This window comes from Corythoichthys intestinalis, chromosome 1 (genome assembly GCF_030265065.1).
Source record: "Corythoichthys intestinalis isolate RoL2023-P3 chromosome 1, ASM3026506v1, whole genome shotgun sequence".
NCBI lineage: Eukaryota > Metazoa > Chordata > Actinopteri > Syngnathiformes > Syngnathidae > Corythoichthys > Corythoichthys intestinalis.
Window position 1 is genome coordinate 45,581,065 of NC_080395.1, and position 22,274 is coordinate 45,603,338.

A 22,274-nucleotide genomic window follows, 5' to 3' on the forward strand; every position below is an offset into this window, starting at 1 on the left:
AAGACGCCATGATTTTAACGAGATATTATCGCATACTTACCTTGTTTCGATCCAAAAATTTCATGTAGCATGTATCGAGTGTCAGGACACAGATGTGAATGGCCACAGCCTGATTTTTGGGGGATTTTAGGGGTGAAACATGGTAATATAACAAGAGTCGTGATGCAGATATCGCAGACATCAAGGAGTGGTCATGATGTTCTTTTTCATATAGATGTTCTTTTTCATATAGGCCTATTTTTCTTTGTTTGGATCGATCATTTATCATCTAACATATCGGGGAAAATGCAACAGTAACAAAAAATAAATAAAATTAAGCCATAGTTATGAGGTAGATATCCGTGACTTATTTACAGACACCATTTTTTTCATTGTGAAGTAATGTGTTTAAAAGTTTAAAATATGCGAGTGAATATTTTTTTAAAGTCGTTTTTTTTTTTTTAAACAAAATAGTAGACATCAATTAATGATTCTAAGCTAAAAATGAGAGACATTTTGAATAATAAATATAATTAATTACCTCCGTTTTATGACTGGGTTGAAACAAAAGCGGTTGCGTGACGTCTGTAAACGGGGGTTTTCAGGGTAAAACGGACAAATTAAAAATAGTTCGGGGGCTTAATGCGCCATGAATCTGCTATGGCAGCATATAGACATATTGCTCTATCAAACACAACCGTTGTTGTTTTGGCTTAAAATACAGCAGTTTCTTTTAAAGAGGAGTGCAAGAGCAGAAACTGCTTTTTCAGTCTTGTCTGTGTTGTATATATATATATATATATATATATATATATATATATATATATATATATGGTAAATGTCATTGTCAGTGACGTAAGGCAATGCACACAAGAAAAAGGTGTCGATAAAAAAGTTACCTGTGGATCAAATCGGCTCTTTTTTCCATCTTTTTCAGCCCTCAACACTCAAGCCACCTCTTTAACTGAACATTTGTACGTTATTCCATATCTTTACCAGTGAATTTGGCACCAGGGACATCATTTTCGGACAGGATTGGTTGGTTTAGCTCAGTAAGCATCTCGTTCGTACACTATTTAAATGCATCTAGCATGAGGGACAAACGGAAGTTTGACCCTCCCTAGCAACAGTTGCTAACGTTATGAATATTAATGAGCAAAGGTGGCATGGTACGTCCGGTACGCTATTTAAATAAACTGCTCTATTGGGGTCAAAGGCAAGTAACTAGTTAATAAAGCTCAAGACAACACATTGTGTAAGCCATACAAAAAGAAAGTATTGTTTAACAGTTTGGTAAAAACACAATATTTCAATTTTCTGATGATAACAGTGAAGAAAAACATCAATAGGAAAAAATATTTCCAGGGGCTAGACAAATTTGCTGTAGGCAGACATCTTTAAAAGGTCAAATTAATTTAGCCAATCAAATGTGAGTATTTTTGATAGTAGGCCATTCCCCGGAATGTCAGTTGTAAACACTAGTGATGGGACGAAATGAGCCGAGGTTCCGAAGCTTGTGTCGAGTAATGCGAGGGGGGTTTCCACGAAGCTTGTAGCGAGGCGCGCTTCATTTCGGCAAAACCCGGAAATGATGACATGGGAAGCCTCGCCGGCGGCCGGCTGAATCTCGTGAGTGCTTCGGAAGTGATCCAACGTTTGGCGCACATTGCAAAAACAGGACAGACTACGGTATAAATTGGTTGCAAAACGCAATGGCGATCGCCTGTTATCTCACATTTTGTGGATTTCGGACTCCTGTACTTGTTACATCTGTGCGCAACAGTGCAACCAGTGCAATCTTTTTTCGAGCCTTGTCCTTTGCTTGCGATGGAACCTGCGCGAAAAGAGCGATCCACCCCTGTATGGGAACATTTTGATTTGATTGCTTTCAATAAGGTAAGGGAGAAAAACTACTTTAATATAAATGTGAGTGTGTGTGTGTACCTATCTGAACCAAACATCAACAGAATGAACAATCCATTAGTGTACTGGGAGGCACAAAAGAATACCTACCCAAATTTATATAAACTGGCACTCACATTTCTCTGCACCCCAGCTTCATCTGTGCCTTGTGAAAGAATATTTTCTAAAGCTGGTGAAATATTTTCCACAAAAAATAGAAACTGTTTAAAGCCAGCCACTGTGGGAAAGCTATTATTTCTAAATAAAAATGAATAACAAATTACCCTTAGCACTTGTTGTATTTTGTTCACATACTAAATTACTAACACAAGCACATTCATATCTTTGTCTTAAGCAAAAAGCCATTGAATTCTTAACAATGTTGACCTCTTGGGCTTCTAGACCACTTGATGGCGCCATAGGGTAAATGAAGCACCATGAAGCTTTGCTACATGTGCAAACCAATTGGCTGCAAAGCTTCATTGCTTCATGAGGCTTCATTTGGCCATCACTAGCTAAACACAATTTAATTGGGGAGTCATCACTTAGTCTTATGCGACTTTGTTGGGGGAAAACGACACAAAGAAAAGGAGAATGTTGTGTATTTTATCATACTCGTATTGCTATTTGTTGGTCTATGTTGCCCTTGTTTGGTTTGGTGTGGCAAACCACTAACTTCTGTGCTCACAGTGTAGTGTATCGTTGTTTCATAAACAGAATTTGCTGGAAGAAAAAGACAAAGAAAAGGAGAAGACAGTATGCCACAATGTTCAGCTTTCATCTGTACGGACAGGACAGATGGAAAATATCGTATTACACTAGACGTTTTCTTTCACTCTTGGCCGATGAAGGACAAGTACGCACTGCACACAGTAAAGAGACAGGTTCACACCTACAAAAGCCTCGAAAATGTGTTTGGTGTACTTTCTGCCCAGCTGTTTCATGGTGGATGTGAAAAGGTAAAACACTGCGGTCAGGCCATCCGAAAATGACAGCGTCTATGAGTTGTATTGTTTTCTGGGTTATCATAGTACTGTTATCATAGTTAAGAGTTAAAACAATGGAAATATGCTAATTTACGCTAAAATATTCACATCCAGGGATTGAAGCATTTAATGCTGCAGCAAAATAACTCACACTGAAAATCTGATTCCAAATGAACCTCTAAATATTCATTGGCTGTGAAGGGTCAACTGTAGGATCAACTCATTCACTACCATTGACGGGGAGAGAAGTCCCATGTTTCAAATGCAGCCCTCCCAGTTCAAATATATTGGACATCTATCACTATCAATTGCAGCCAATGTTTTAATACAATATCCAAACCAAATATTATCATGTTTATACACCAATAAAAACAGCTACAGAAGCTATCGGGATAATGATATGATTCCAAGAAATCACGTTGACCAGAAAATCTGTTAGAAACAAGAGGGATAGTCTGTAGATCATGATTGTGAGGAAAGACTGCTAGAAATGCCAGAGTAGAACAGAACATCAGGTACACCAATATATACACTGGGATCCAAAGAAGATTGCCCTCTAGTGGTTCGTGAAAGAATTCCTGTATGACTGCGGTTCAGCTGTATTTCACATTTTTAAAATATTATAATCCATTCAACAGTGATATACGTTATGTAACACATTGCTTCCACGCAGTGTTGATGTATGCTCCACCATACACCCACAAATGTATTCTTTTCATGAATACATCTGGTTGTGTAATCATTTTTAGAAGGCGAGGTGTTCAAGCACTTACAAGGTGGGGCCGCAGGTGACGAAAGACAAACAACATACAAGAAAGTGGCTTCAAATTGAGACAAAAAGCACATTTAGGAAAAGTGTCAGTCAAGCATGTGGCAATGAAAAGAGAAAGCAGTGACTTAATTGAATGCACTTTCCAACAAATCCTTTCTCAGTGGCCTTGTCCTGAGAACGTGTTTGTTGTCTTTGATTTTTTTTACCACTTAAAGGAGTTTGTCCTGAGTGCGGCAAGCAGTGCCACTGGCTTCATTTCAACAATTAGTCTAATAAAAACAAGATGCTTTCAGATGCTTTTTAAAATTATGCTGAAATTTTACGCCGAAAAGTAATCCATAACTTGGGGTGCAAGCACTCTGCGATGTCAGTGAGTAATGAATGCAGAACAACCCCCAGTTGAAGCTTCTTGACTAAAAAAAAAAAAAAAAAAAAAAAAAACATAAATAAAACAAAGGTTATGTATTTAAAAAAAAAGACATAAAGCTTACTTTGTACTATAAATTACTTCTTCTAATTTTTGAATAAAACTCTGACATTAATCCTCTCTTGTGGAGTTGTAAAGGTGAGGCAATGCGACCTCGGCAAACCATTTCAACAAAAGATTGTAAACTGTCGATAATTCATTGCTTTTATAGCATACAAATGGGCAACACGTCTTAGTCAATTGATTCCATGATTGCCTTCAAGGGGGCTCTTTTCTTGTCATACGGAAAACAACATGAACATGATTCTGGGAATCCTGTTCGTTTTCAACTGAAAATCGAACTTGCTTGTCGCTTCAAAAAAAAACGTTTCTTTCAGTCGTGCCATTGAAAAGTATTTGCCCACCATCTTAAATCCTTATTTGTTCGCACAATTTCCCCACTCCCATGTTAAACCCTTTCAGGGACTGTGGTCACTACATTTCACAGCTATTCAAAGACCTTAATCCCTCTGAAGGCCAAGTGATTATTTCTGGTTATTTAAAAAAATATTTGATTTTAACAATTCTGATTATATATGCTTTGTTAATATTAATCATTAATTATTGTATTTTTATATGTTTTTATAATTTTCATAATTATATTTACACTTATACCGTATTGGCCCGAATATAAGACGGCCTTGATTATAAGACGACCCCCTCTTTTTCAAGACTCAAGTTTGAAAAAAGACTTTTTCAACACCAAATTAATTTTTATCCAGAAAATAATTACAGTACATCTGAAACAAATGATTATAACAATATATTTGAGGGGAAAAGTATGTTATTTTGCCTCATTCAAATCTTAATATCTGAACATTTAAATACGTAAACTAAAGTGCAATCACATTCGTAAATGAATGGCTTCTGGTTTTTGAAATATAAATAAACCAATCTATTGTGATAAAACAACAGAATTGCAATAACTGCATTAACCATCAAAGTGAAGTCTAACTGTAACTATAGTCTTGAAACAAATCTGAATAAGGAAAAACATTGCAATAAAATAATACAAACTGGTTAAACTTGAGAGTAGCTGAGATCTGTCATGACAGAACATCGCTTCAATGATATCTGGCGCCATCTAGCGTCGTGGATGGGTATAACGTCTAGACCGCGAATATAAGACGACCCCCACTTTTGCAGTCTTCTTTCAATGCAAAAAACATTGTCTTATATTCTGGCCAATACGGTAAATAAAGACAATTTTAATAAAAACAATATTAATTAAAATAAATAAAAACAGAAATACACTGTGATGACCCCAAGTAACATTCTAAAGTAGTTTTTTTTAACATATACTGTATATTGTATTTAACTCATTGAATGCCATTGATGGCAATAGACGTTTAATTCATTTAATAGAATGGCTGTGAATGCTCATGTTTCAGTGCCACTGACAGCGCTAGACGACCAATCCATTTTGACTGGGAGGGGCAAATGAACATTAGCTCAATGGCAGCCAGTGAGTTACATGAGTGCTCTGTAATTGATTAAAAAAATCATAATTGATACCCAAAAGGTTAAAAGGTATGAAGACAAAGATTAGGTTTTACTCACATTCTCTAGCTAACCAACTGAATGCTCGCTGTTAACTTAGCTTATACTCAAAACAAGTTCAAAATGAACTACGACCACCCAACACACTTCCATCCATTCATTTGCCCCTCCCAGTCACAATGGATTGGAAATCTAGTGCTGTCAATGGCAGGCAGTGAGTTCAACGAGTATCTTGTAGTTTTTTTTTTTTTTTTTTTTTTTTAACTTTAATGGTAGAACCAGAAGAAGAATGATGTGAACCTTGTTCAATTTTTTGGGTTGGGGTCCCTTTTTTACCCTTTAAAAGTTGTACAGTATTTGGGGGGAAAGTCCTAAAGTGGCACTTACACGTCAGAACTCTTAGGCTTTGGCAGTTTTTTCTACTATTTTGTCCTGAATACAATTAACTGCAAATTTTCATTTTTATCAATATTATTATTTTTATTCATTCATCCAAAATTTCAAATATAGAATAGAATAGAATAGAATAGAATAGAATAGAATAGAATAGAATAGAATAGAATAGAATAGAATAGAATAGAATAGAATAGCCCTTTATTGTCATTATATGGTTGTACAATGAAATTGTGGCGCATCTCCCTTTACAGTGCAGGACAAGTAAGAAATCTTGAAAGTAGCTTACAGGAATAGAAGTGCAAAATCTAAATAAATATAAAATATGTATGAGGTAGTCCTATGTTCAGGAAGTACAAATCAATGAAGTAGCAGCAGTTGACAGTGAAGACATTGAATATTGCAGATTAATATTGCAGGTAAATAAGTATTGCATATAGTATATGTGTGAATAGAAGTTAAGTTGCAGAAGTTGACAGTGAGGCATTGAATATTGCACTTAGTAAGTATTGCACATAGTCTATTGCATGTAAATGAATATTGGACATTGAGTGATGTGGTGTTACATATGACTGTTCAGGGTGGGGATGGCTTTAGCAAGGAAACTGTCTGTCATTCTGTTTGTTCTTGCTTTTAAACACCTATAGCGACTCCGAGAGGGAAGCAGTTAAAACAGCTGGAAACCAGGGTGTGAGCTGTCCTTGAGGATGTGTAGAGCTCTGCTGAGGCATCGAGAGGAGTAGATGTCCATCAGGGAGGGGAGAGGACAGCCAATGATCCTCTGCGCTGTCTTGATTGTCCTCTGAAGCCTCTCCCTGTCTGCAGCAGTGCAGCTCCCATACCAGGTGGAAATGCAGTATGTTAGCAGGCTCTCAATGGATGAGTGGTAGAAGGCCAGCAGCAGCTTCCTATCCAGCTTGTTCTTCCTGACGACTCGCAGAAAGTGCAGACGCTGCTGAGCTTTCTTTATGATAGCTGTTATGTTTGCTGTCCATGAGAGGTCATCTAAGATCTGGAGTCCCAGGAACCTGAAGGTGTGAACCATAGGCGGAGTTTGACTTTTAGGGCAGGGGGGGCACAACGTGTTGATGACCCCGGAACGCAGTGTCAGCAAAAACATTAACTTGCAAGAATATTTTTAATAATAAGTTGAAAATGAGCATTTTTTGTTACCCATCATTCTTAAGGGGAATTCCAAATCAGGCTGCTTAGACTATACTTTTCGCCAAGATCATCACCTATTGAATATGGTACGCCCTCCGGTGTCTTACCAATATAGTTACCCCAGTCAAAAATTGTATCTCCTGGGTGGAGCCACTGCGCTGCACTGATTTGCTCTATGTCCATGTTTTAATGATGTAGTTATCCATGAGGTTTTATAACATGTCACATCTATTTAAAAAAAAAATTTTTTTTTAATCTGTCGTATAATGTAACATACGTACTGAATGTAAAAAAGGCAATGTTTCACTGTTTTACTCATAGAATGACCTATAACTGTTATTACTGTAATTCAAGTCCTGTATTGAGTTTCTCCAGTTTAATAAACGTTGATGTCCAAAATATATACATGTGGTTCTTTTCTGGCTTCAATTCATTGTTTAAGTCGACATAACTCATAACTAATGTGTGTGTGTGTGTGTGTGTGTGTGTGTGTGTGTGTGTGTGTGTGTGTGTGTGTGTGTGTGTGTGTGTGTGTGTGTGTGTGTGTGTGTGTGTGTGCTCCTGCAGCCAGTGGACACAATTTTTGACAGGGGTAACTACATTGGCAAGACATCGGTGGTGACTCTGTTGTACAGTTAGTGTCTTTAGAGGGGCAAATTGAAATGCCGCTCACCATTTTGACGGTGGTCTCTATTGTTTCATGGTCCACATTTTCAATCCTTGGTTCTTGCTCAGTAGTTGTCGCTTTTGAAAGCTTAGGTTTGAAAAAAATTATGTATATCCATCTAGCCTCCCTCCACGGTCCGCAGGTGGTTTTAGCAAATGAAATGACGGTCTAAGGTGATAGTCACATGATCTGTTCAAAAAATCATTTTGATCCCTTATAAAAATGTTTTTTTGCTCATTAAATTCATTTTTGTTGTTTGTTTTACTGCTTTACAACTTTTATAGACAATATTTTCCCCAAAAATTCTTAATTTTAAAATCATATACAGTACTGTATAGGAAAGTCAATTACATGCAAAGACACTTTTCGCCCACCGGGGGGGGCTAGCCCCCCTGAAAATCCGCTTATGGTGTTAACCCTTTCCACACACTCGCCATTGATGTACAGGGGCGGCGGGTCGGTACCGTCCCTCCTGAAGTTCATGATGACCTCTTTGGTTTTGGTGGTGTTCCAGGCCAGGTTGTTGTCTGAGCACCAGGCTGTGAGTTTGTGACTTCCTCTATGTAGCGTGCCTCATCTTCCTGTGAGATTAGTCCAACCACTTTGGTGTCATCAGCAAACGACGATGGTGTTGCTCCTGCATGTGGATTGGACTGCAGTCGTAGGTGTAGAGGCAGAACAGCAGGGGGCTCAGCACGCAGCCCTGTGGTGAGCCGGTGCTCAGCGTGCTGGTGGAAGAATGGAGGGGGCCAAGCCTCACAGTCTGGGGTCTGTTGGACCCCTGTTGGTTAGTTAAAAGAATGTAGCTTTTTGGGAATAATGCAATGTGATTAAAATTCAGATTAATCTAGATTAATTGCAAAGCCTTTAATTAATTTGATTACATCAATAATCAATTCCCACTTATGTATGTGTATAATGTCCACGTGCATCGCTTTCATCCTAGCCTCTTCATTGAGTCATCCTTGCCTCTTCACTGAGTGAAGAATCTGCTTGGAGGCGCACACCTGAGCCCTGCAAAAATAAAAGCCATCTGAGGCCCCTCACAGGATGTTGTCTGTTCTTTCACATGGTTAATCAATGCACACATGCACTCCCTGGCAGGCTCACACCCGTGTTGTCACTCTTGCGTCCCCGAGAGTCTAATGTTGCGATTGAGTGGCATCCCCCTCCAGGGCCCCCCATGGATTAAAAGTATTTTTAAGTATGATGGTTTGTAAGCAATTAAAAGACTCGATTGACACCAACGTCGCACATAAACACGGCGTTGGGGAAAAGTCATTAGTAGTAATCCATTAATAGGTTTTGGTTTCACCAGAATCTTAGGAAATAAACTTTCTTCCTCATGTTTCCTTTATTTCATCATCATCATCATCATCATATAGCCCTTCAGAAGAACAACTATTGAGACACCCAATATTCGATCGAATTGAACATGACACCACTTAGGCTGCACATAACACAAGGACCTCTCCATCCTCGGGCAAAGATGTCTTCGGTACAAATTGAGTATGACTCTCCATTAAAACTGTTGAGACCCAGTGCTCTCTACACACTACATTATGCACACTTTCAAGAGAGCAAGTTGAGCCAAAGGATTTTGATTGACACTGTCAGAGAGGGACTACATTTTATAAAGGCTTCATTTGCAAACTTAAAGAGGCGCTCATTAGGTGTAATTCTAGCCTGATTTAACCATTCCATGACCACTTTTGGTGAGTGTTTGGGGTCATAAGCAAAACAGCATTGGAGCATAATGATGCAACCAAATATCCAGTACTATGGGGGGGGGGGGGGGGGGGGGGACTCCTCAAGTGTGTTACTTGAGGACGTCACCACAATGTATTTTCATTTTTATGCATTTTACTTTAATTTAGATATTAACTTTGTATTCATTCATGAATTCGTTTATAATTACAAAAAATTGTATAAAAAAGTACAAAATTAACAATGGGCTGGGTGCGTGATTCGCATGTCCGCCTCACAGTTCTGGATGTATGTTGGTTGAAAATTGGAAATTGTCTCTATGTACAGTATGAGTGTGTGCGTGAATGGTTGTTTCTCTCCTTGTACCTTGGCTGGCAACCAATTCAGGGTGTACCCTGCCTACTACCCATACCTGGAACAGTCTCCAGCACCGCTCGCTACCCTGTTGAGAATAAGCGGCTTGGTAAATGAATGATCGATTGAATGATGAACAATTTTAAAAATTTAGATATTATTACAATTGCTTTTTTTAAAAATTACCAAAAATAAGTCTCTTGCCCTGGGAAGAGTAAATGGTATCAAATGTCCCAAAAAGGTTTTTTTGGGGTCAAAAGCCTTAAGTGTCGACTTTTTAATATCTGTCCACTGTAGTGGCCACTGTCCCTGAAAGGGTTAATGGTAACACTGCCATAACTGGAAACCTAATTTGTAAAAGCCTATAAAATGAACATTGAAGATCTAAAAAAAAATTTACACTGACCCTAAGAACATTTTACTTTACAGTAACTCTTTTTTTTCCAGGTACAATTATGCTCAGTGCTGAATTATTGCAACACTGCCCTCTGGTGGGAAAACTAACCCCCTTCTCCATCCACACTTCTTGCTGCCTCGTAAGTGCAAGGAGCATTATAAAAGACAATACAAACCCCAGCTTACACCTCTTCAACCTGTTGCCCTCTGGCAGGCACTACATCACTTTGCCAGCCAAAAAAAAAAAAAACTGACTTGGAGAGAGATTCTTTCCAAGAGCTGTCACCACACTCAACTGACGTTTACACTGAAATAATGTCATTATATTGCTAATGCCACAACATTGTCACATGCATCTCATTAAGTGATATGTTCTTAGACATCGGTCTCAATCCGGGTACTGGAAATGCAGTATTTGCTGTTAAATTTTTACATTACATCGCATTTCAGCGCTGTCACACAATCATTTAACATCTATGCACAAACTGTCATTTGCATTATCATATCATGTCAGCCATCTGCCTGCTAGTCTGAGTACTGGAAAATGTCATATACGCAATTACATCACCAATTGCTGCTAGTCACTTATTCACTTTATTCTTATCCGTGTACACTAACTACTGTTTTTTTTTTTTTTTTTTTATTAGGCTTATTGTACTGTTGTTCGGTGTTGCACATTATGGCGAAGCTTTATTTGTAAAATAACAGTAAAGGCTTTCTTTTCTATAGTCGAGGTCCGACATCAACCTAGGTCTAGGTCTAACTGTAGGTCAAAGGTCTCCAACCTATTTCTCAAAGGGATGCAGTGGGTGCAGGATTTCATTCGAACCAAACAGGATGAGATACCTTTTCAATAATGTTTTACAGGTGCTACCGGTTGATTACAGTAAGCTGCTTGTTTTAGCAGAAACCTCATTGGTTCAACTGTGCTGGTTTGGGTGGAAAAGAAAGAAACGACACAGAGCAGGCCTTGAGGACCGGTTTGGAGACCCCTGATGCAGGCCACAGTATTAATACAATAGCCATTTGGTATATACACAAGTCGACTCATGGACAGGTCTCAGGTGTTAATTTAATAAAATGCAAATAAAAACCGAACGACTCCGGTTATAGCCCCAAATAACTTTTTTAAACGTTGGACGCCCAAGTAATTTTTTAAAAATAATTCTTTTTTTTTTTTTTTTACTATATAGTTTTTCCATTTTACCCCCACCCCAAGTATTGTGAATGTATAATTTGTAATACTTTGGATCTTGCGCTAATATTATATTGCGCTTATTGAAGCGAAATCATGACTGTTTTGAATGACACTGTTGTCCAAGTTGATAAATACCATCTGGCCCCAGGAGGGACTGGCAAAAGTCAGGAGTCATCTTTTTGAACACTTTATTTTGCAAAGTTCCAACATAGTATAACATTTACTTTTTCTTCTCCACATCCTGCTCAGCGGCCTCTTTAGCTCTCTTGGCTCGGATGCCAAAGAGGCGAGCGTGAGCGCGAGCCATACGCAGGCTGGCGAAAGCCTTGAAGTTCTTCTCATCTTCAGAGATAACCCGGGCCTTCTCCTTCTTGTGTACCTGGAAGGACAAGAAAATAACATGTTGATTAATGATTACAATAAAGCTAAAACATTTTAAACTCACCAGAAACATGCAAATTTAATGGAAACTTTAAAACATACCTGTCTGATGGGCATAACTGGTCCTGAGAGCTGAGTGGCCATCTTCAGTTCCTCCTCCTAAACAGATAAGAGTGTCATTACTTTATGATAAATAGCATTCACAAACCATAGGTTGTACTTTGCCCAAAATGTATTTCAGAGCAGGTCTGCCATAAATGATTATTGGCTAGGGATGTCCCGATCACATATTTCTGCACATCAGTCAGAGTCATCTGAATTTGAAAATCTGCCGATAAGAGCCCCAAACTGATATTTTATTTGAACAAAAGTTCCAAACATGTTACAGTAATGTACTCCCTTCTTCCGCTTTTTCCAGGAGTGGTGCGGAGAATGAAACATTTTTGTTTCTTTTGAAAATGCCATTGTATTTCTGGATTATTTTGTTACTTTTTAGCCCATGATATTTATTTAAATGAAAAACCCTATTCTTTTCACCTGATTCTGATTCTCTTTAAAAAAAAAAAAATTTTTTTTTTTTTAAATGGCCCGATCGGATCAAGGACATCCCTATAACTTACTCTTACCCACCAATTATTTTGTGATTAGCTGACAAATTCTTTCATCTACGTATAAATCATGTTATTTACGATTTAAATTACAAATCAGGGGATATTTGCAGGTATTTTTCCCTTTTTATTAATTAAAAGATCTGAAATTAAAATATTTTAGGATTGATTAGAGAAAACTTTGTTTTCCCCCCGTTTTAGGCTTTTTATTTTAAATTTACATTATATAATTTTCAATCCAAATTAAAAAGCACATTTAGTTTAACGCTTTAAAAACTGAAAAGAATTTAGAAAAAAATGTACATTTGCGATGGTTAATCAGTTCATATATTAATCATGTGATTTATTGTTTATATACAGAAATCGGAATATTTACATCATTCTTCCTTGTTAAAATAAATTGGAAATTATTCCATAAAACAATTTTGGTCATTTTTAATGAACTACGTAAAAGCCGTTTAACATGTCTTGCTTGGTATCAATTTTTTAAAGCAGAATTTCAAATCGAATGATCCCTGCCAGCCACAAGTCAAAATGGATTGGATGTCTATCCCTGTCAATAGCAGCCAATGAATTAAAACACACACACACAAAAAAAAAATAAACCTACATTGCTGTCTCCCTTCTTAGGAGCAGAAGCCTTCCTGGGGAAGAGGATGAGCTTGGAGCGGTACTCCTTGAGGCGCTGCACGTTAGCCTGCAGAGATTCTGTAGATCTGTTACGACGGCGGGGATCCACAGCGATTCCAATGGTGCGGGCTGTCTTTTTGTGGATGCCAGCAGCCTACGTGGCACATATCAAAAAAATGCTTAAAATTGGTCAGGTGGAACCTCATTTCATCTGGGGCTTGAGGAGTTGTCTTGATTTGGAAACAGTCATCAGAAAAAGGGGTTCAATGCATTCATCAAGTAAATACAGAGATTCCGGAGATTGTCATCTTCTGACTGTTCGTGCAACAGAAACTTATCAATACGAAGCGGGAATTAAAAGTGAGACAAAGAAAAAACAAGATAGATGAATTACCTTGAGTTCCTCCAGGGTGAAACCTCGTCCAGCACGAACCTTTGTGTGGTATCTGATGGTGGGACACCTGACTATCGGCCTGAGAGGCCCGGCGATGGGACGGGGAGCGATGCGACGTGCCTTGGCCTGGCGAGCCTTTCGTCTGAGGGGAAAAAAGTCACGTGGTCAAACTTTAATAAGTCACTTCTATTCTATTCTACATTATGCAAATGAATTCACACAGCCTTCAAACTTATTGTTTAGAACTTTTTCTGACATGTGACAGTAGGGAAAAAGGTCAATAAAGGTCAGTATTTTCATTAAGTGGCCACTGGACAAAATACCTGCACCCATGAATGTTGTCCGTTTTACCCCCATAGCACACCAGGCGCGTCTGTGGCGCGTCAACGCAGCGCTGATGCTCGCCCCAAATTTCCACAGGATGCGATAACGAGCAGAGCGTCTGTGGAGCGGCCCGATCAGTTCACGGCGAGGATTGCAAGATCAGGCGAGAGTAGCGGGTATTTAAAGATAACAATACAACAGTGTTGTTTTTGGCAGCCGTTTTAATTTTCGTTTTAGTCAGTGCTTTGAGCGAAAACACTTGTTAGTCTTAATCATATTTTAGTCATTTCAAAATGTTTTCATCTTCATCTAGTTTTAGTCGACAATTCTCGAACTGTTTTCGTCTATAAACCGGATATATAAAAGGTTTCCAACAAATGAACATAGACGAGCACATAACTGTTGAGTCTACAAAGACATTACCATTTTCTTGATAATAGTACAAACTCAGCAGGAAAACCTCACATTATTTGCAGTTCTCAACTGGACACCACGAACTGTATGTAAAATGTTTTCCAAGAGTTTAAGAAGACACCAAATCACCGCACTAAATGTTAACGCTATGCTAACGCTACAAGTTAGTCGTGTGTGTGATGTCTAGCCAAGATAATGCTGCATTCCAGAAAAGTGGGATGTCTGAGTTTTCCGACCTCCGACGGGGAAAATATCATTGGAACACCACTCGAACTGGGAGGTCCAAGTCGCGAAGTCGAAGAACAAATAGCTACCCCGACTTCCAAGTTGTTTCAATCTGACGTCACTGGACAAAATGGTGATGCCCATGCAAACACAACAGACCATGAATGGTGAAACATACTTTACACGATTACAAAAATATATTCATCTGTGCGCTTGTGCAAAATAAAAAGAACTCTTCTCTGTGACTTCAAGTGCAGTGTGTGTTATTGTGTGTCTGTCAATGAACACGCATTTTATGCTGGGGCTAGACCAGGGGTGGGCAAACTATTCCACAAAGGGCCGCAGTGGGTGCGGGTTTTTGTTGCAACCCATTAAGATGACACATTTTCACCAATCAGCTGTTTTAGAAATGCAATCAGTTGATTGCAGTCAGGTGCTTCTCATTTCTGCTGAAACCTCATTGGTTATACTATCTGTGCTGGGTCAGTTGGAACAAAGACCAGGACCCACTGCGGCCCTCGAGGACCGGTTTGCCCACCTCTGGGCTAGACACTCAGCGGTAGGATGGCTACTGGTAGTCAGACAACTTTTATCAGTTAAATAAAGAGAGACTCAGACAACACATTGCTGACACAATAATGAAGTTAAATAATGAAATGTTCTCACATTGAATTAGCTTAATGAATTTTCAGATGATTTTTAAATTTACTTTTAATGAGGATGTAACTAAAGAGGGCAGTTTACAGTGTGGGCCATTTACATCAGCCGCCGATTTTCCTCCACTATTTGATTGCTTGCAAGAAGGCAGGTTTGCTGTAGGTCAAGATGCCTTTTGATAAACATAACACAAAGCCATCTTTGCGGTTTACATTCGCTTGGAACGTTTTGATGTCGGAACTGGTACCATCCGAGTGGGATAAATCCGACTTCCAACTTCTCTGGAATGCAGCGTAAGTCACGAGTGACACAACCAAACACTGCTAAATGTGTTCTACCTACACATACGATACGAAAATATCACACATTGTGAATTTATGACGGAAACTATGGCGAATTTTCATCGCGTTCACATGTCGGAGGACAACTGGTATCCATCTCGTTATATTTTCGTTTCCCAAGACATTTTCAGTGCGTCACCATGACATCGTCATGAAAAAAATTGTTCGTCAACTCAGTATTTTTCGTTATCGTTGACGAAAACAGCAATACAACAACCATTTGCATTTCAGAACCCGTGTACTGGTCAAATTTCTCAAAGAAAAATGAAAAGTCTTGTGCTAAAGAGAAAAACAATTGCAATGACAAACATTTTAGCAAGTATTTTACAAATTAAATGCCTCAATGAATCATTTTTTCTTATGAACAGTTTTAAAAAGCTTTATTAATTTTGTCAAGTTAAACCAAACAGAAATTACTCAAATTGCATAAACTATTTTGAAAATCGACCAGCTCCACCATATTTTTACACGAGTGACTTCCTGTCTGCCCAATCCTACCTTGTAGTACTGTTGCAGGGGGCTTGCGTCTCGCGACAAATAATAAACTCTGCCGTTCAAGTGTGACACGTTCAACCGCTACTGGGACGTGTCTGAGACGCAGCCGCTTCATGACTAGTGTGCACTTACTGCTTGACTAACTCTATTGCTCCCAAAAACATATAAATACGTTATATTTTTTTAATTGTTTCAGTGTCCCAAAAACGTATTTATACATCTTTCGTTTTTTTGACAAGAGGCATCTCTAGGTTGTGTTGCACCTGAACTGCAATACACAATGCTCAAAACTCATTTTAAAGCAATAAAACTGGCCACTGGAGGGCAGTAGCGCATTTTGTAAGAACTCATTTCGGGCCAAGAAAGGAAGTGAAGAAAAATTGCGAGGACACAGAACTTGGACGGATCTTGTGAAGACGCGTGAGAATTTGAGAAAAATGTGGAGAATGATCGGGAAAAAAAGGCAAACCACACTGGAGGAGTGTTTTGAAAAGAAAATGAAACCATCGTCAAAGAAGGACTAAAAAAAAAAAAATCTATCTTGATGAGACAGACGGTGACGGCCGCACCAGCTTCAGGTTCCACACGCGTTCTGCGGAGCTCACCTTGCCTTACTCCTGAGCCCGAAGTTGAAACCAATGATGAAGATGATGAAAAAAGTAAGCTCGATCTTGATCCGGACTCATCAGATTACTGGGAGCCACCTAATATAACCGGGAGCAGCCGAGAGCCTTCCCCGTTGTTATGTGCGCAAATAGTTCAACAATTCAATAGCTAAGTTATGTGTAAATAAATTGTTACTTTGCAATCAAAAGCTCTATTTGTCTTGTTGTTTATGTTATTTTGTAAAAGGAAAACATTCAGATGTTTTGGATGTAACTAAAGCAAAAATAGCTTTGTTAAAGTCAAAGTTATTTTTGAAATGTATGCTTTCACAAAAAGCTACATTTCTCCGTTTTTTTTCATCAGAAATTGGAAAATTGCTCAAACTAAGCTATTTTCTAATGCTGATTTCTAAAGAATGGAAAAAGATATGAACTTTTTTTCTGCTGAAAGAAAAGAGACTAATCTTTCCTTTGGTGGGTTCCATGTTTATATGGCAATCGAACATAATTTTATTTGGGCGTTGCAAAATCAGTCAAAATCCAGTAAAACGGCCAGGAGTGAAGGGCCTTGCTCCGGGGAAAATGACCAGTGTTGGGTACGTTACTTTAAAAAATTACATTACTCACTACTTCTTCCAAAAAGTAACTGAGTTAGTAACTGAATTACTCTATAGTAAAAGTAACTAGTTACCAGGGAAAGTAACTATTTCCGTTACTTTGACATACAACAAGTTCTTTTTTAAAGAATTTGAAATTTTCTGAGCAGTATTCGAGTCAGCAGAATAGAGAAGAACAGACAGGTAGTTAACTTGTTAGGTGCGTCAGCAGATTTGACCACAGATGTCGACAAAAGCTTTGCCCCGGGACATAAATTGCACATTACATGCAGGTTCTTTCCTTTAATTTCGACAAACTTGAAATAGTGTCTATATCTCCACCTCTTAAAGGACAATTTTTCTTCTGACTGCTCTGCCATCCCGACCCTGTTCATCTGTTTTGCGTGTGTGTGTTTGCCGCACGCGCTGTTCCGGTTTGCTTGTGAAATCACCGGCTCTGATTGGCTTACCACGACACATGACTCTAATCATCAGCCAATCACAATCACTCCCATCGCATCTCTCGAGCGGCTGCATTCAGGTAGGCTAGTTTCCCGACAATTCATGTCACCTTCAAAGCGTCTGCCGTCCTCAAGATGGAAGCAGAATTATTGCTGGCTGACAGTGGGAGATGGGAACGAGGCTAGCATCAGGTGTAGCAAACACAGAAACGTTACCAAACTTTGGAAAGCATTGTCTAATTGAATGAGCAGGGACAAACAGCTTGGAGTCAGAAGTACGTACGCTATTTTCGAACCTGAACGCACCCCAAGTCTTGGAGCAGAGAGTCGACTCTACACGGCTGGTAGTTTCTTCAATTTATTCAGAGTAAGTAGCGCACCGCTTTTGACCGTTAGTAACGGTAACGGCGTTGTACCGGAGGAAAAAGTAATTAGTTAGAATACCCCGTTACTGAAAAAATAATGCCGTTACGTAACAGCGTTATTTATAACGGCATTACTCCCAACACTGAAAATGACTGGGAGTGAATGAGTTAACGGGCGTTTCACTGCATTGACCCGGCAACGCTGACGCCCCACAGATGCGCCTGGTGTATTCCAGTTTTTAACTCATTGGCTGCCATGGACACAAAATAAGTTATAATCCCATTTGACAGTGGTTGAACGCCATCAATGGCACTGAAACATGATCAGTCAATGCCAAAGTCAAGCCAAAGCAGTTCAAATGGATTTGTTCTCTGTCAATATCGCTAAATGTGTTAAAACATTTTCTGCATTATCTGATGTTTTAAATATTTGCATATTTACTTTGAACAACTGTCATTATATATGACTATATACTAAACCTCGTAACACTGTTGTGACCCTGCGCCAACACGAGCAAAATTTAGTTTTGCTTAACGTCAAGGCAACTCACCTACGGAGTTTCCTGGCTGGCTGGTTGAACCAAGTGCGGACTCTTTTCTGCCAGTCTTTGTGGAAGTGGGGGTTCAGGATCATTCCATTTCGGCTGGGGGCCATGGTTGCCTACTTCCCTGAAACACAGCGCGAACCACAGGGATGAAAAACTACCATGCCTGTTCTGTACCGCCATGCATCTTTGCCGAGCAATGGCTGACAGGAAACAAGTTGGAGATGCTAACAGTGCAACGTGATTAAATACTTTTTAAAAATGGTGGAATGAACTTTGGTTTTAAATGTGTTCGCCATTTTAAACCTTTATTAGTTTGATTTCGAGGCAGTTCTTATACGTTTAAACGACGTTAGCAGCAACCGACACGCTACTACTTGTGGACATCGCTAGGAAAATAAGACGTTTTTAGAGACCGCAGCACAAAAATATTTGTTAATATACACCTAAATGGAAAGGCGAATAAATGATCTAAAAGGTGGACCTACTCGTACCTAGAAACTGCCTTTCTTAATAATGGATTAAGTGAGATTCTACTAGAATTATTGGAGGATATTTTTCGTACCTACGAAGGAGGAAAATGGCCGAACGGAAAAAGGAAGGAGAATCACGGTGGATTGTGGGATATGTACAAACCAGCCAATCACCAAGCAGTAATATTACCAAAGAGTGTATATAGTGTTAAGATAGTACTCTACAGCCGAAAACACGCGTACATACAGTACCGAATCCAAATAATGGCCAAAATATCATCGTGTGCGTAAATCCTAAACCAGAAAAGTTGAAATGGAAGCTTCAAATGGAAAATGGTCTATATATGTTCTTTAAAATAAACTACTGTATTTTAAGCCAAAAGGACTGTTGTGTTTGATACAACAATATGTCTATATCCTGCCATAGCAGTTTCTTGGCACATTAAGCCCCCAAACTATTTTTAATTTGGCCATTTTACCCTGAAAACCCCCGCTTACAGACACCGCGCAGCCACTTCCAGCCATAAAAAGAAGCTAAGTAATTATATTTATTATTCGAAATGTCTATAATTTTTAGCTTAGAATCATTAATTGACGTCTCATATTTACCGTATTGGCCCGAATATAAGACGGTGTTTTTTGCATTGAAATAACACTGAAAAAGAGGGGGTCGTCTTATATTCGCTGTCTAGACATTATATCCATTCACGACGCTAGATGGCGCCAGATATCATTGAAGCAATGTTCTGTGATGTCAAATCTCAGCTACTCTTTTTAGTTTTACCAGTTTGCATCATTTTTTTGCAATGTTTTTCCTTATTCAGATTTGTTTCAAGACTACAGTTCCAGTTAGACTTCACTTTGATGGTTAATGCAGTTATTGCAATTTTGTTGTTTTATCACAATATTTATTTACATTTAAAATTTTATTTTGCATTTTATTTTTATTATTTTATATACCCACAAGGTTTATTTACATTTCAAAAACCAGAAGCCATTCATTTACGAATGTGATTGCACTTTAGTTTACATATTTAAATGTTCAGATATTAGGATTTAATGAGGCAAAATAACATGCTTTTTCTCTCAAATATATTGTTATAATCATTTGTTTCAGATGTACTGTAATTATTTTCTGTATAAAAATTAATTTGGTGTTCAAAAAGTCTTTTTTCAAACTTGAGTCTTGAAAAATAGGGGGTCGTCTTATAATCAGGCCGTCTTATATACGGGACACTACGGTAGTTTAAAAAAAAAAAAAAAAAATTATTCACTCGCATATTTTAAACTTTTATACAAAGTACGTCACAAAGAAAAAAATAGTGTCTGTAAATAAGTCACAAATATCTACCTCGTAAATATCACTTAATTGTATTTAGATTTTTTTTTGTTACTGTCGCATTTTCGCCAATATTTTTTATGATAAATAATCGATCCAAACAAAGAAAAATTAGGGGGAAAAAAACATTTAAAAGGGTAAATGAATAAGAAAATCGCGATTTCTGCATCGTGACCCTTGTTATATTACCATGTTTCACCCATGAAATCCGGCCGTGGCCATTCACAGCTGTGTCTTGACACTCGGTGATATATGCTATATGTAGTTTTGGGATCGAAACAAGGTAAGTATGCAACATTATGTCGTTAAAATCATGGCGTCTTTAATTATGCTCTCTCATGCTCTCACCTACAGTTAGGATTTCGCGATGTAATTTTTTTTTTTTTTTAAATGCCCTCCTTTTCAAAGTCCCCCCCCCCCCCCCGAAAATTGAGATTTTAAGCTTTCCAATGATGTATCACACATGCATGTAGGACAATTTTGAAATTTGTCCAAATTGGGGGTCTCAGAGCAGAACTTCAAGTCATCTGAGTGTTTTCCGCCATAAATATATTTTGTCACTGGATTTAGTCAATTTAGTCACTGGAATAACTTCATAGTCTAATGAATTTTTTTATAGGGTGATTGAAAAGTAACTCTGTTTTAAAATACTTACATGTTCACGCTTTAATATTTTCTCGCTTTTGTATGTATCTTTAATGAAGTACGAGAATAAAATCTACGTTGTTTACTATGATTATTTTGTTTAAAATTTGAAAGCCCAACAAAAATGGCTCAGAGTTCCCTGTGAAATCACTTCATGCGGTTCACAGGTGGTTTAAGAAATGCTAATGCTGTCGTTTTAAACAAAACTTCATGCAAGAATTATATATAGTTCAGAAACATAACTAGCACAGTACCAGTACTTGAAAGTAGGGAGTTACTTTTCAATCACTTTGTGGTTAAAACAAGTTCAAAATGAATCATGCAGACGTGAAAAGTACAACTAACGACTGTAAGCCCTCTACTGGCAAACTCAGAATTTTCTGGCAATAATAAGTCCCCGATTAATAATGTAATTAATCAACACTGAGGGAAAAAAAAAATCAGGCTCCAAGGAACGATGCACTTACATTCCTGAAATTAGTAGCAATTTTAGGCCCGCAAAAAAAAAAAAAAAAAAAAAAAAAAAAAAAGCCCTTTGAAAAAAAAAAAAAATCTGAATGGAATGGATCTGTATATCCGTAAAGTATACCCACCAAGTTTCATTCAGACCTGTCCAAGAATAACGTAGGAGTAACAATTTTGGTGAAAAACAACAAAACAAAGTAAGCGGTAAGTTGTGACTACCCTCTGGGTGGGTGGCCTAAAAAAAAAAAAAAAATAGAATAGCGCGTTATTATTGTAGATAAAGTTGTGGTACTCCATTCAGCTAGGGAAAATGTCCATTTCGTTGCACCTAATAGTTCTCTAATAGTTGGCCACTAGATGTAGACATTCTACACTTTATCGACGTGGGTGCAAAAATGCTGGCACCATAGGTGCTCTACTGACATAATACAATGCATACTGACCTCCAGACTAGTGAGTGCCAAACAAAAATGCAGAGAATAAAGGATGATTATCACACCAGAGCAAGCGGTAAAGGGCCAGGAAATCAGTGTTCCTTTCATATGGGTAAAGATATCTTGCTTTAAAATGGAAAACTGCAGTAAGAGCCACCACACATGGCATGCTGTTTGAACATTCTGATAATATACGGATTCTTTCAACTGAACACCAAAATGTGCAGAAGCTACCGTTTGTCATTGAGTTCTCATTCAGTGATTTTGAAAAGCACTGCCTAATTAATCATTGATCGAGTGGCCTCTTCACTATCTTCCTATCTGTACCTGGGGGCGAGGGGTCAAGGTGCACTGACTTAATAAGCAACAAGGCACTCGGGTCAGGTGCACATG

General features: G+C 38.3%; 1 protein-coding gene and 1 non-coding gene across 3 annotated transcripts; both read right to left on the reverse strand.

Annotated features, from left to right (window-relative positions):
• Positions 1 to 11,655: 11,655 nt before the first annotated feature.
• On the reverse strand, positions 11,656 to 19,141 carry rpl13 (ribosomal protein L13). 2 transcript variants are annotated; one of them, XM_057835523.1, is made up of 6 exons: positions 19,091 to 19,141; positions 18,532 to 18,649; positions 13,498 to 13,639; positions 13,084 to 13,257; positions 11,968 to 12,024; positions 11,656 to 11,863 (listed from the first exon to the last, which is right to left on the reverse strand). In XM_057835523.1, exons 2-6 carry the CDS (start codon positions 18,633 to 18,635, stop codon positions 11,705 to 11,707), a joined length of 636 nt encoding a protein of 211 aa, XP_057691506.1. In that variant the 5' UTR covers positions 18,636 to 18,649; positions 19,091 to 19,141; the 3' UTR covers positions 11,656 to 11,704. The 2 variants fall into 2 exon arrangements, with proteins under 2 accessions (XP_057691506.1, XP_057691544.1); XM_057835561.1 differs by having other exon boundaries at positions 19,020 to 19,112.
• On the reverse strand, positions 13,337 to 13,413 carry LOC130928379 (small nucleolar RNA MBII-202). Its single transcript, XR_009066672.1, has one exon. It is a non-coding gene; the product is annotated as a small nucleolar RNA MBII-202 (small nucleolar RNA).
• Positions 19,142 to 22,274: the final 3,133 nt, after the last annotated feature.